General features: G+C 51.4%; 1 protein-coding gene across 2 annotated transcripts in view; it reads left to right on the top strand.

Annotated features, from left to right (window-relative positions):
• RIN3 (Ras and Rab interactor 3) overlaps positions 1 to 1,399 on the top strand; it is a 184,307-nt gene extending 182,908 nt beyond the window's left edge. For both annotated transcript variants that reach the window (XM_011949388.1, XM_011949389.1), the window contains one exon: positions 333 to 1,399. In XM_011949388.1, the coding sequence (XP_011804778.1) occupies positions 333 to 653 (321 nt within the window). In that variant the 3' untranslated portion in view covers positions 654 to 1,399. The remainder of the gene's footprint in view (positions 1 to 332) is intronic.
• The last annotated feature ends 10,053 nt before the right edge of the window (positions 1,400 to 11,452 follow it).

Below are 11,452 nucleotides of genomic sequence, written 5' to 3'. Positions count from 1 at the left end.
TGCAGGGAACTCACCTGGAGTGGGGGAGGGAATGAATGAGTGAATGAATGGTGGGGAGCCTGTGGACCAGCAGCCAGGGGGCGCGCTGGCTCCTTGTTGCAGGGACTCCGAGTCGCCTCTACATTCGTCTCCCAGAACGGTCGGCCCAGCTGGGAAGCCAGGCAGGGAAGCCTCTGCAGGCTCGGGCAGAGACTGGAAAGGCGCAGGTGCCGGACTCACAGCCCGTTCGGCGCCCACCACCCACTATCCATCCAGGGAGGGGCCTGGGCCGGGAGAGGGCGCCTGGGGACACAGGGCCCCGCCGTGACCGCAGGCCCCGCGTGTCTCCGCAGGACTTCATCTGCGTGTCGTACCTGGAGCCCGAGCAGCAGGCGCGGACGCTGGCGTCGCGGGCGGACACCCCAGCCCAGGCGCTGTGCGTGCAGTGCGCGGAGAAGTTCGCAGTGGCTCGGCCGCAGGCGCACCGGCTGTTCGTGCTGGTGGACGGGCGCTGCTTCCAGCTGGCTGACGACGCGCTGCCGCACCGCATCAAGGGCTACCTGCTGCGCAGCGAGCCCAAGCGCGACTTTCATTTTGTCTACCGGCCCCTGGACGGTGGCGGCGGCGGCGGGAGCCCACCCTGCCTGGTGGTGCGGGAGCCCAACTTCCTGTGAGTCCCTCCCGGGGCGCCTTCCCTCACCCCCAGGCGCACATCTGGCTCTGCCTCTGGCTGCGCACTCCCGACAGCGATGTCCACGCAGCACAGGGACATGGGCCATTCCATGACGTGCCCAGGCCAACGTTGCAGGACAGTTGTGAAAATAACATGATGCGCGGCCAAGACCACTTCCTGAGGGCAAGTCATAGAGCACTGAGACACTGAGAGGCTATGTTCTTCATGAGACAGAAAGGGAAACTGAGACTCAGAGAGGAGAGAGGCGCTCCAGGCCGCTGCAGCCAACAAACCCGCGCCCTCTTCACACGCAGCTCCTTAGGCCATTCTCCATGAGTCCCCCACACCCACCCTATCCTCGGTCTTTGCAAAGACGGGCCCTAGCTTAGTTTCCCCAGGACTGGCCGAGGAAGGGGCACTGGCCACAGCTGCTCCCTGCGCCCCTCAGGGTGGACCCAGCATCTCAGGAGCACCTCAGGGTGTGGGTTAAGAGACAGGCCTCCACCCCTGCACCAGAGCCTGTCCTTAGCTCCCAGTGCCCCCAGACCCCGCAGCTCTGTGCCCCGCAAGAAGCAGCCAGACACACGCCGGGGCGCCAAGCAGGGCCAGCTCCATGGACCCATGGACAAGCCCAGCCCCGCCTCAGGGAAAACAGGGCCTTTCCCTACAGGACACGCCCCAGAGCTGTGGCAGATTGCAGGAGCCATCGTGTGGGGAGAATTTAATAAAAATCCCTTTTGAAAGTGACATCTCCTTTTCTGAAGGGTCTGGAGCTCTGCACAGCCAGCCCTGCATTCATAGCCTCACCTCCTTCCCAGGTGGCTTCAGAAGACCCTCTCTTTGCCATGGGGATCCTGTCCTCTGCCAGAACCTGTGGCATACTCTTAGCCACCCTCAGCCCTTGGGACCCTGGGCCCTGTCTGCCCCTCAGCCTCCCACCATCCTTGGTTCCCATCATTCCCAGCTTAGGATCAGAACCATCTGTCACCTCTCCCAGAGATGCCATTCCCTGTAGTCTTTGTCTGGTCAACTCCTATACATCCTTCTCCAAGAAGCCTTTTTTTTTTTTTTTTTTTGAGATGGGGTCTCATTCTGCTGCCCTGGTGGGAGTACAGTGGTGTGATCAGAGCTCACTGCAGCCTCAACCTCCTGGGCTCAGGAGGTCCTCCCACCTCAGCCCCCCAAGTAGCTGGGACTACAGGTAGGTGCCACCACACCTGGCTAATTTTTGGTATTTTTTGTAGAGACAGGGTTTCACTATGTTGCCCAGGCTGGTAGGAAGCCTTTCCTAATTTTCCAGGTTGGGCCAGACAGTCCTCCCATGGTCTGTCTGGCCCAACCATGCTCCCACAGCCCTCTGGACTTGGACTTGTCTGTCTCACAAGAGAGACCATCAAATTTTAACTATCTACCGATGCCTCTGCTTTCTTGTTTTGTTTTGTTTTGTTTTGTTTCGTTTTGTTTTTAGACAGAGTCTCGCTCTGTAACCCAGGCTGGAGTGCAGTGGCGCGATCTTCCTCATTGCAAGCTCCGCCTCCCGGGTTCATGCCATTCTCCTGCCTCAGCCTCCCGAGTAGCTGGGACTACAGGCGCCCGCCACCATGCCTGGCTAATTTCTTGTATTTTCAGTAGAGACAGGGTTTCACTGTGTTAACCGGGATGGTCTCGATCTCCTGACCTTGTGATCTGCCTGCCTTGGCCTCCCAAAGTGCTGGGATTACAGGCTTGAGCCACTGCGCCCAGCTTTTTTTTTTTTTTTTTTTTTTTTACAGCGTCTTGCTCTATCACCCAAGCTGGAGTACAGTGGCTGAATCTCAGCTCACTGTGCAACTTCTGCCTCCTGAGTTGAAGCAATTCTTGTGCCTCAGCTTCTCGAGTAACTGGGATTACAGGCACCTGCCACCACCCCTGGCTAATTTTGTATTTTTAGTAGAGACGGGGTTTTGCCATATTGGCTAAGCTGGTCTCAAACTCCTGACCTCAAGTGATCCGGCCGCCTTGGCCTCCCAAAGTGCTGGGATTACAGGCGTGCAGCACCACACCCGGCTGAGGCCTTTGTTTTCGCCACCAGATTTGCACCATTTGTGTCTGTCCTCAGCATTGATGGGAAATAGGTATTCATGAGTGCTTTCCACATGTCAGCGCTTTGCTAGGCCCTGGGAACCTGCCCAGAACTCATGCAGAGCCCCAGCATGAGTGGTCCTGAGCTGGGCATCCAGGGAATGGCAACTGGAATGGGCTGAGTTAAATTCCTGGTCACCAACCAGCTCACTCATCCAGTCAACAAACACCTGTTAGACTGGACCTGGGCCAGCACGATGGGAGCTGCAAGGGGTACTCCCAGATGCAGCCTGGTCCTGGAGGTTAGTGTCACCGATGTTGAGTAAAAGGCAAATACCCAGACGGCGAGGGCACCCAGCCATGATCCCAGATTGCCCCCCACCACCCTCACCCCAGTCCCTGCCAATGCAGACACCATTCTCTTCCTCTGCTTCCAAGCCCCCGTTGGTCCTGGGCTGGCCTAGGCAACACAGCCTCATGCCCCAGCTCTCAGGCCATCAGCACCCTGCCACTCACTAGGCCCGTGCAGTCTCACAGGTGCTGACAGATGCCCGTACATTCTTCAAAACCCATCTTCAGGCTCATAAGCCTGGTGGGAAAGGTTAGGGGATTCTGTTTCCCCAGCCACCCTGTGGGCCAGGTATGGCCCAGGCTTGGGGTGGAGCTGGGGTTCAGAGGGTAAATGGGCACCTGCCCTGCTCTGGGTTCTGATGCCTGCTTCCCAGGAAGGGGACAGAGCTTGCCAGTGGCCTGGACTGAGGGAGCCGCTGTAAGAACATGTGTATGTGTGCATGCGTGTGTGTGAATGTGTGTTTGCACGTGTGGGCCAGGCCCTCCATTCTGAGGCCAGTGCTGGAATCTACCTGTCAGGGGAGGCCAGCAAGCCCTCGTGAGCCCCAGAGAGCAGGAGAGGGGTTACCTGGAGCACTTGCCATCTGGATGCCTCTGCCTCCAGGGAGCTGTGACTGGGAAAATTGGGGGGCCTGACTCAAAGCCAGGAGACAACATAATGTGAGCTTCAGGAGTACCTGGCACTGGTTAGCGATTCCCCTGCTTCATTTTATTTAATCCACGAAACAGCCTCTTGGAGGGAGGTATTTATGGATGAAGCCATAAAGGCCCAAAGAAAGATGTATTGGTCTGTTAGGGCTGCCATAGCAAAGTGCCACAGAATGGGGAGCTTAACAGACACTCATTTTCTCACAGTTCTGAAGGCTGGAAGTTCAAGACCAAGGTGTCGCAGTGTTGGTTTCTCCTGAGACCTCCCTCCTGAGCTGGCAGAGGCCACCTTCTCTCAGCTCCCTCACTCAGTCTCCTCCCTGGTCACACATCCCTGGTGTCTCTTCTTATAAGGACATGAGTTGTATTGGATTAGGGCCCACCTGAATGGCCTTATTTAACTTTATTTATTTATTTATTCTTTTTTTGTTTTATTTTATTTTTTTCTGAGACAGAGTCTCGCTCTGTTGCCAGGCTGGAGTGCAGTGGCATGATCTCGGCTCACTGTAACCTTTGCCTCCCAGGTTCAAGCAATTCTCCTGCCTCAGCCTCCTGAGTAGCTGGGATTATAGGTGCCCAGCACCATGCCCAGCTGATTTCTATGCTTTTAGTAGAGACGGAGTTTCGCCATGTCGGCAGGGCTGGTCTTGGACTGCTGACCTTGTGATCCATTGCCTCGGCCTCCCAAAGTGCTGGGGTTGTGGGCATGAGCCACCATGCCCGGCCTAACTTTAATCATCTCTTCAAAGGCTCTGTCTCCAAACGCAGTCACCTTCCCATTTTCTCAGTCACAGCTCCCTGGGGGCAGAGGCATCCAGAAGAAAAGTGCTCCAGGTAACCCCTCTCTTGCTCTCTGGGGGCTTACGAGGGCTCCCTGGCCTCTCCTGACAGGTGGACCCCAGCATTAGCCTCAGGGCAGTCACACACACACACGCATGCCGTGGGGTGCTGGGGGTTAGGGCTGCGACATACACATTTTTGGAGGGACGCTATTTAGTCTATAGCAGGGGGTGACTTGTCCTGCCCAGTTCATGCCAGCAAAATGAGTCTGACCCTAAACCTGCAGCTCTCTATCCTGCCCTCATGCCGCATCCCAAGTGATATATCTGAAGAAAACCAAAGTCGGACAAGCCTTGGCTGTCAAACCCCAGTTCTTGGGGACCCTGCCTGAGGCAGTGGCCTTTGTAATCTGACTGCCGGGCCCAGGATGCAACTGATGAGCCCAGGCATCTCCGCAGCCCCAAGCGAGGGCTGAGGAGTCCAGAGCTGGGCTTGTGTGTGTCCAAGGGTGACCTGGCCACAGGCCGTGATGTGTGGCAGGGTCTGTCTGTGTCTCCTCCCTGGCATTTGTCCCTTTCCCCATGGCCGGCTGGCTCCCTCCTTCCTGTGCTTTTACACTGCACAGCCCGTGGGTGGGACTGGGCCAGCAGTGCTGGGAGAAGCCACCCAGGGTTTTCACAGAGAGACCGGGCATGCCTGGCCCTGTGCCTCCCCATCCCCTTGGCCCTCCCATGATGGCTGGGCACAATGTCCTGCCTACCATGAAATGTCCCAAACTGACACTGAAGAGGCCTGGCCTGGGATGGCCCACAACCCCTTAATGGGGTGTATTGCCTTCTCCCCAGGAATAAGCAAGTTTCCTCTGTCAGGGTCCAGACCCACAGGTGAGGTGGGTAGAGAGAAACAAACCCGGGGCAGGGGACAGCCAGAGAAGCAGTCCCCTTCCCTCACCCCACATACACTCACAGATGAGCCTGCCCGCCCCACTCAGCAGGCCTGAGGCCGTGTCTGCAAAGCCGGGCACACATTTGTGAGTCTGGTTACCAGGTACCCGCTCAGCTGGCCGGGATCCAGGACTCAGATGCCTCCTGCTAAGAGGGATCATCAGGTGGAGGAGAGGGAGCAGCTGTGGCTGGCAGCAGGCCCTACCGTCACAGGAAGGTCACATGGAGCAGGGCTTTGGAGAGAAAAGTGCCACCTCCCAGTGGCGGTTTTCTCCTCCCCAGTTTGCTGGGAAATGCTGGCTTCCAGGAAAGCTGTACAGGAACCTCATCTTTGCAGCCCACGCAGCCCTAAGCCAGCAGGAAACTGAGATGTTTGACTTCAGGGTCAGAAAACCTACTCAGCAATACAGTGGGAAAAACGGAACTAGAGCCAGAAGACCTGGACTCCAGGCCAGCTGCAAGCCCTGTGCACGTCCTTAACGGCTTTGTGCCTCGGTTTCCCCATTCTTAAAATGAGAACGCATATTATATCCTAACCTTCCAGGCTAGTTGCAGGGATCCTCCAAGTTCCTGGGTGGGGGCAGGCAGGGGAAGTCTCAGATCTTCTTGAAATGGTAAATCAATTCAAGGCTAGCACATATGGGCACGGAGGGTGTTCACTGCCAAAGCTGCACAGCTGAGGGACAAGTGGAGCTGAAGTCAGGGCCTACACCCTGTCTTTGGGCCCATGTCCACTCAGAGGACGGGACATCTTTCCAAATCTGTGTGAAGGGATTTTATGGTCTAGAGTGAGTACAGGACTCAAATCTGGGGGTTGCTGAGCAACGGGGCTACTTTCAGTTCAGTGTGACCAGCAGAAGGCACAGCACTTTATGGGTCCTGCAGAATGGATGGCGTGTAACCAGCCTGGAGCAAGGAAAGAGGGCATGCTGGAGACGGGTGTCTGCACTAGGTCTTGGAAGATAAAAGGTTGGCCAGAGCAGACGGGAACCGAAGAACCCCTTCTAGACTATTTGAAGACAATTTTCCATGGGTCACTTGCATTTCTGCGTGTATAGTGAAAAGTCATTGACAGCTTTTATTTCCAGACTGTGTTTTTAAGATTACTTGAGTATCTCGGAAGATCCAGATAGTCTCTCCCTCCTGGGAAGACAGCAGATTTTTTCTCCTGACGAGGATAAAATCATACTTCTCACTTTGGAGAATAATGTCTCCTTCCAGGGCAAAACGTGGGCAGGAGTGCTAGCCACCTTCTCTAAATGATTGAGTTTCCCAAGCTTGAGATTTCTGAGCCGTGACACGGACCCACTGTGTGCTCAGCATCCACCCGGGTCCACCTCTGTAACGCTCAGGGGACCTGACAGGTAGGAGTCGTCAAAGCACACATAAGGCTCGTGCACCCTGCTGCGCCGTGAGTCATAGAGTCCTTTGTCTTTGACACTGGAGTCTCATAGGAGCCAGCACCTATGAGACTGCACAGGCTGCCTTGCTAGCCTGCAAGTGGGTAAAACCCCAGACTCCTGGCAGTTCTTGACAATGAAGAAGGAAGACAGTGAAAAATCATGGAAAAATTAATAAGACTATGCGGTATGCGGGGGAACCAGCCACTTCAAGATGGCTTAAACATAAAGCCTGAGACAAGAAGTGGGAGATGGACCTGAGTGAGCAGGTTGGACCAGGCCCTGAATGGTCTTGATTGGCAGCAGACGGAGTCTGGAAATTCTCCGCCCATAATTAGGAACCGGATTGGAGGGGCCAGGTTAAGGCAGGGGAGGCTCTGCTGAATCCTACCCTGGTACTCTGGCCAGCGGGGGAGGTATGAACGGGGAAAGGGCTGTGGGATGGGAGGCAGAGTTAAGTTTGGGAAATGTTGAACATGGAAAATCAGCAGAATGTGGTGGCCGACTGGAATGTGTGAAAGGAGAGAAAGGAGCCTAGAGAAAACTTCCAGATTTCTGGCTTGGATGCTGTGATGAGGGGCGGTGCTATCAGCTCAGCGAGCGGGAAATACAGGCTGGAGGGCAAACAAAATGCATCAGCTTTGGGTGTGTGGAGTGTGAGGGGCACGCAGGACACCAAGTAGATGTGGGGTCAACAGGGGCTTCTGTCCCTGTTAAAGGTCAAATATTCTGCAGAGGGGAGGGCGGTCCTGCCTCCAGGAAGTCCTTGCTTGTCTCATAGCAAGCACCCAGGCCCTACTTCCAGTCCTCCTGGCTGGCTTGGTGACCATCACCCGTGAAAGGCTGCAGCCACCTCAGCTGACCATGACTTGTCCTCGGTGAAATGCAGTGACCAGTTCTCCTGGGGACAATGAAAACATACCACAAAGATGTGGGCCCTAAACAGTTAAAAAATGCAATCTGCTGTGTCGAAAAGAGCTAAGAAACATGAAAAAAATTGATACAAGATGTGTGGTGCAGTGGTGCATGTCTATAATCCCAGCTACTTGGGAGTCTGAAACAGGAGGATCGCCTGAGCCCAGAAGTTCAAGACCAGCCTGGGCAACATAACAAGACCCTATCTCAATAATTAATAAATAAATAATGTTAAAGACATGAGAGAATAACCTAAATTGGAATTACGAAAACTTAGATAATAGAACTGAGGAAAAAATTAGAAAGAATCGTTTCAGAAATAAAAACTGAGAAGGAACGCAAGATCATAGAAACACAACTAAAAATGCATTATTTGGAAAAGAGGATTTTTTTCTTATTTACTTTTTTTTTTTTTTTTAAAGACAGGGTCTTGCTCTGTTGCCCACGGTAGCCTCCAGCTCCTGGGCTCAAGTGGTCTTCCTGCCTTAGCCTTCCAAGTAGCTCAGACTACAGGTGTGCACCACCGTGCTCAGCGAATTCCTTTCTTTCTTCCTTCTTTCTTTCTTCCTTCCTTCCTTTCTTTTTCTTCCTTTCTCTCTTTTTTATCTCTTTTTTCTTTCTTTCCTTCTTTTTCTTTTTCTCTATCTCTCCCTCCCTCTCTCTCTTTTTTTCTTTCTCTTTTCCTTCCTTTTTCTTTTTTCTCTTTCTTTTCTTTTTCTTTTTTCTTTCTTCTTTCTTTCCTTTCTGTTTTTTCTCTGTCTCTCCCTCCCTCTCTCTCCCTCTCTTTCTTTTTTTCTCTTTTCTCTCTCTTTCTTTTCCTTCTCCCCTTCCTTCCTTCCCTTCCTCCCTCCCTCCCTCCCTCACTCTTTCTCTCTCTCTGTCTCTCACTCTTTTTCTTTTCTTTTCTTTTCTTTTTTTCTTTCTTTGACAGGTCTCACTGTGTTGTTGCCCAGACAGGTCTTGGACTCCTGGCCTCAAGTAATACACCTAATAGGAGGTGTGTAGCTGGGATCATAGACGTGAGTCACCAAGATGGCTGATAAAATATTTTTCAATACAAAAGAAATAGGGCCAGGCACCCTAGCTCTCACCTGTAATCCTTGCACTTTGGGAGGACAAGGCAGGCAAATCACCTGAGGTCAGGAGTTTGAGACCAGCCTGGCCAACATGACAAAACCCTGTCTCTACTAAAAATACAAAAATTAGCTGAGCATGGTGGTACATGCCTGAAATCCCATCTACTCAGGAGGCTGATGCAGTAGAATCACTTAAGCCTGGGAGGTGGAGGTTGCAGTGAGCCGAGATCGCAGCACTGTACTCCAGCCTAGGCTGCAGAGTGAGACTCTGTCTCAAAAAAAAAAAAAAAAAGAAGAAGAAGAAGAGGAGGAGGAGGAAGAGGAGGAGGAGGAAATGGAAGCCAAGTGTGATGGCGTTCGCTTGTAATCCTAACTACTAGAAAGGCTGAGAGGGGAGGATCCCTTGAGCCCAGGAATTCGAGGTTGCAGTGAACTGTGATGGTGCCACTGCACTCCAGGCCTAGGTGACAGAGTGAGATCCTGTCTCTTTATAAAAAAGAAGAAAAGAAAAGAAAGAAGAGGAGACGAGAGGGAAGAAAGAGAGAAAGAGAAAGGAGGGAAGGAAGGAAAGAAGGGGCTGGGTGTGGTGGTTCATGCCTTTAATCCCAGCACTTTGGGAGGCCAAGGTGGGTGGATCACCCGAGGTCAGGAGTTCAGGACCAGCCTGGCCAACATGGTGAAACCCATCTTTACTAAAAAATACAAAAATTAGCCGGGTGTGGTGGCACGTGCCTGTAATCCCAGCTACTCGGCAAGCTGAGGCAAGAGAATCGCTTGAACCCTGGAGGTGGAGGCTGCAATGAGTCAAGATCACGCCACTGCACTCCAGCCTGGGCAACAGAGTGAGACCCTGTCTCAAAAAAAAAGAAAAAAAAGGAAAAAGAAGTAAGGGAGAGAGAAAGGGAAGGAAAAGAAAAGAAATCAAAGATACCAAAAACATAATCCATGAAGGAAAAAGTAAATTGGCCTTTATTAAAATTAAAAACTTCTGATCTGCAAAAGACACAGTTAGGGAAACGAAGAGACAAGCCACAAACTAAAAGAACATATTTGCAAAACACGTATCTGATAAAGGACTTGGATCCAAAGAATACAAAGAACTCTTAAACCTCAACAGTAAGAAAACAAACACCCAACTAAAAAATGGGCAAATTAATCTGGAATTAGACACCAGAAAAAAAAAAATTGGCATAAGATCACCCAAGAAAATGCACAGAGGGCAGATAAGTATATGAAAAGATGCTCAATGTGACTTGTCATTAAGGAATTGCACATTAAAATGAGATATTACTACACACTTACGAGAATGGCCAAAATCCAAAAAACTGACACAAGCCGGTGAGGAGGCAGGGCATGAGGAACTTGCATTCGTTGCTGCTGGGAATACAGGACACTGCATCCGCTTTGGAAGGCACTTTGGCAATTTCTCAGCGCTGAACAGTCTTACCATACGATCCATACAACTACATTGAAAACCTAAGTCCACACAATGGTTGAATCAAACACGGGATTTTTAGGGTAGTGAAACTGTGAAAACATAATGGAAATTGGACATTTTGCATTTGCCAAAATAGAGAGAACTTCATAGTTCAAAGAGTGAACCTTGATGTGTGCAGATTTTAAAATATCACTTAGGAAGTTAGGGGATCCCAAGATGGAACACAGACTACTACAATATAATCTAACTATATTATAAATGTATGAAACATCCCCACTGAAGGGAATGGGGGAAAGAAACTGCCCAAGTAATTTTGGGAATGAGGCTGTTAGAGTAAAGGCAAACAGAACTGTGTATAAGCATTGTACTCTGATAAAGTTGTTCCCCAGTGGGGAACAATTCTGATGTTGCCATGCATGGATACTAGAATCAAACAATTAATTAAACAGATGGTGGATGGTTGGTGTCACATGTTTATCTCTGATGGAGTGGGAGTTTACAGATACGAAAGGGCAGGAGGCTAGAATGATCCATGTAGTAATGAATTAAGAGTTGGAGACATTAGTATGAACTCACATATGGTTTTACATAGAAATACTTATAGGTATGTGTACGTATACACATGGATGTGTACGTAAGCACATATATATTTCCTTGCTCTGTCAGCTGAGAGGACCTAGAAACAGCCATACCCCAGGACCAACAAACACACCTAGTACCCAGATCTTGGTTTATAACATAAATGGTCCAGTGAAAGGAACTAGGGCTCCTTGGAGAAATGGCTGATGCTAGGACTGGGGCAGGAAATATGTAAGATGAGCCTGAAGCATCCTATAGTACAGACAGTTAAGGAAGTCCTCAAACAAAAACAAGAATACCTGTGTTGAAGGGGGGTGCAGGGGAAATGTCAAATGGACACAGCGACCAATTGAAAGAGCTCCCATTAGCCAAAGGTGGAATAATTTGAGCAATAAAGTGTTGAATTACAGCTGGGCGCGGTGGCTCAAGCCTGTAATCCCAGCACTTTGGGAGGCCGAGACAGGTGAATCACGAGGTCAGGAGATCGAGACCATCCTGGCGAACACGGTGAAACCCCGTCTCTACTAAAAACTACAAAAAACTAGCCGGGCGAGGTGGCGGGCGCCTGTAGTCCCAGCTACTCGGGAGGCTGAGGCAGGAGAATGGCA

The sequence above is a fragment of the Colobus angolensis genome, unplaced genomic scaffold (assembly GCF_000951035.1).
Source record: "Colobus angolensis palliatus isolate OR3802 unplaced genomic scaffold, Cang.pa_1.0 Scaffold3, whole genome shotgun sequence".
Lineage (NCBI taxonomy): Eukaryota > Metazoa > Chordata > Mammalia > Primates > Cercopithecidae > Colobus > Colobus angolensis.
The sequence above is the reverse complement of the archived record's forward strand: the minus strand, read 5'-3'. Positions and strand labels throughout refer to the sequence as shown.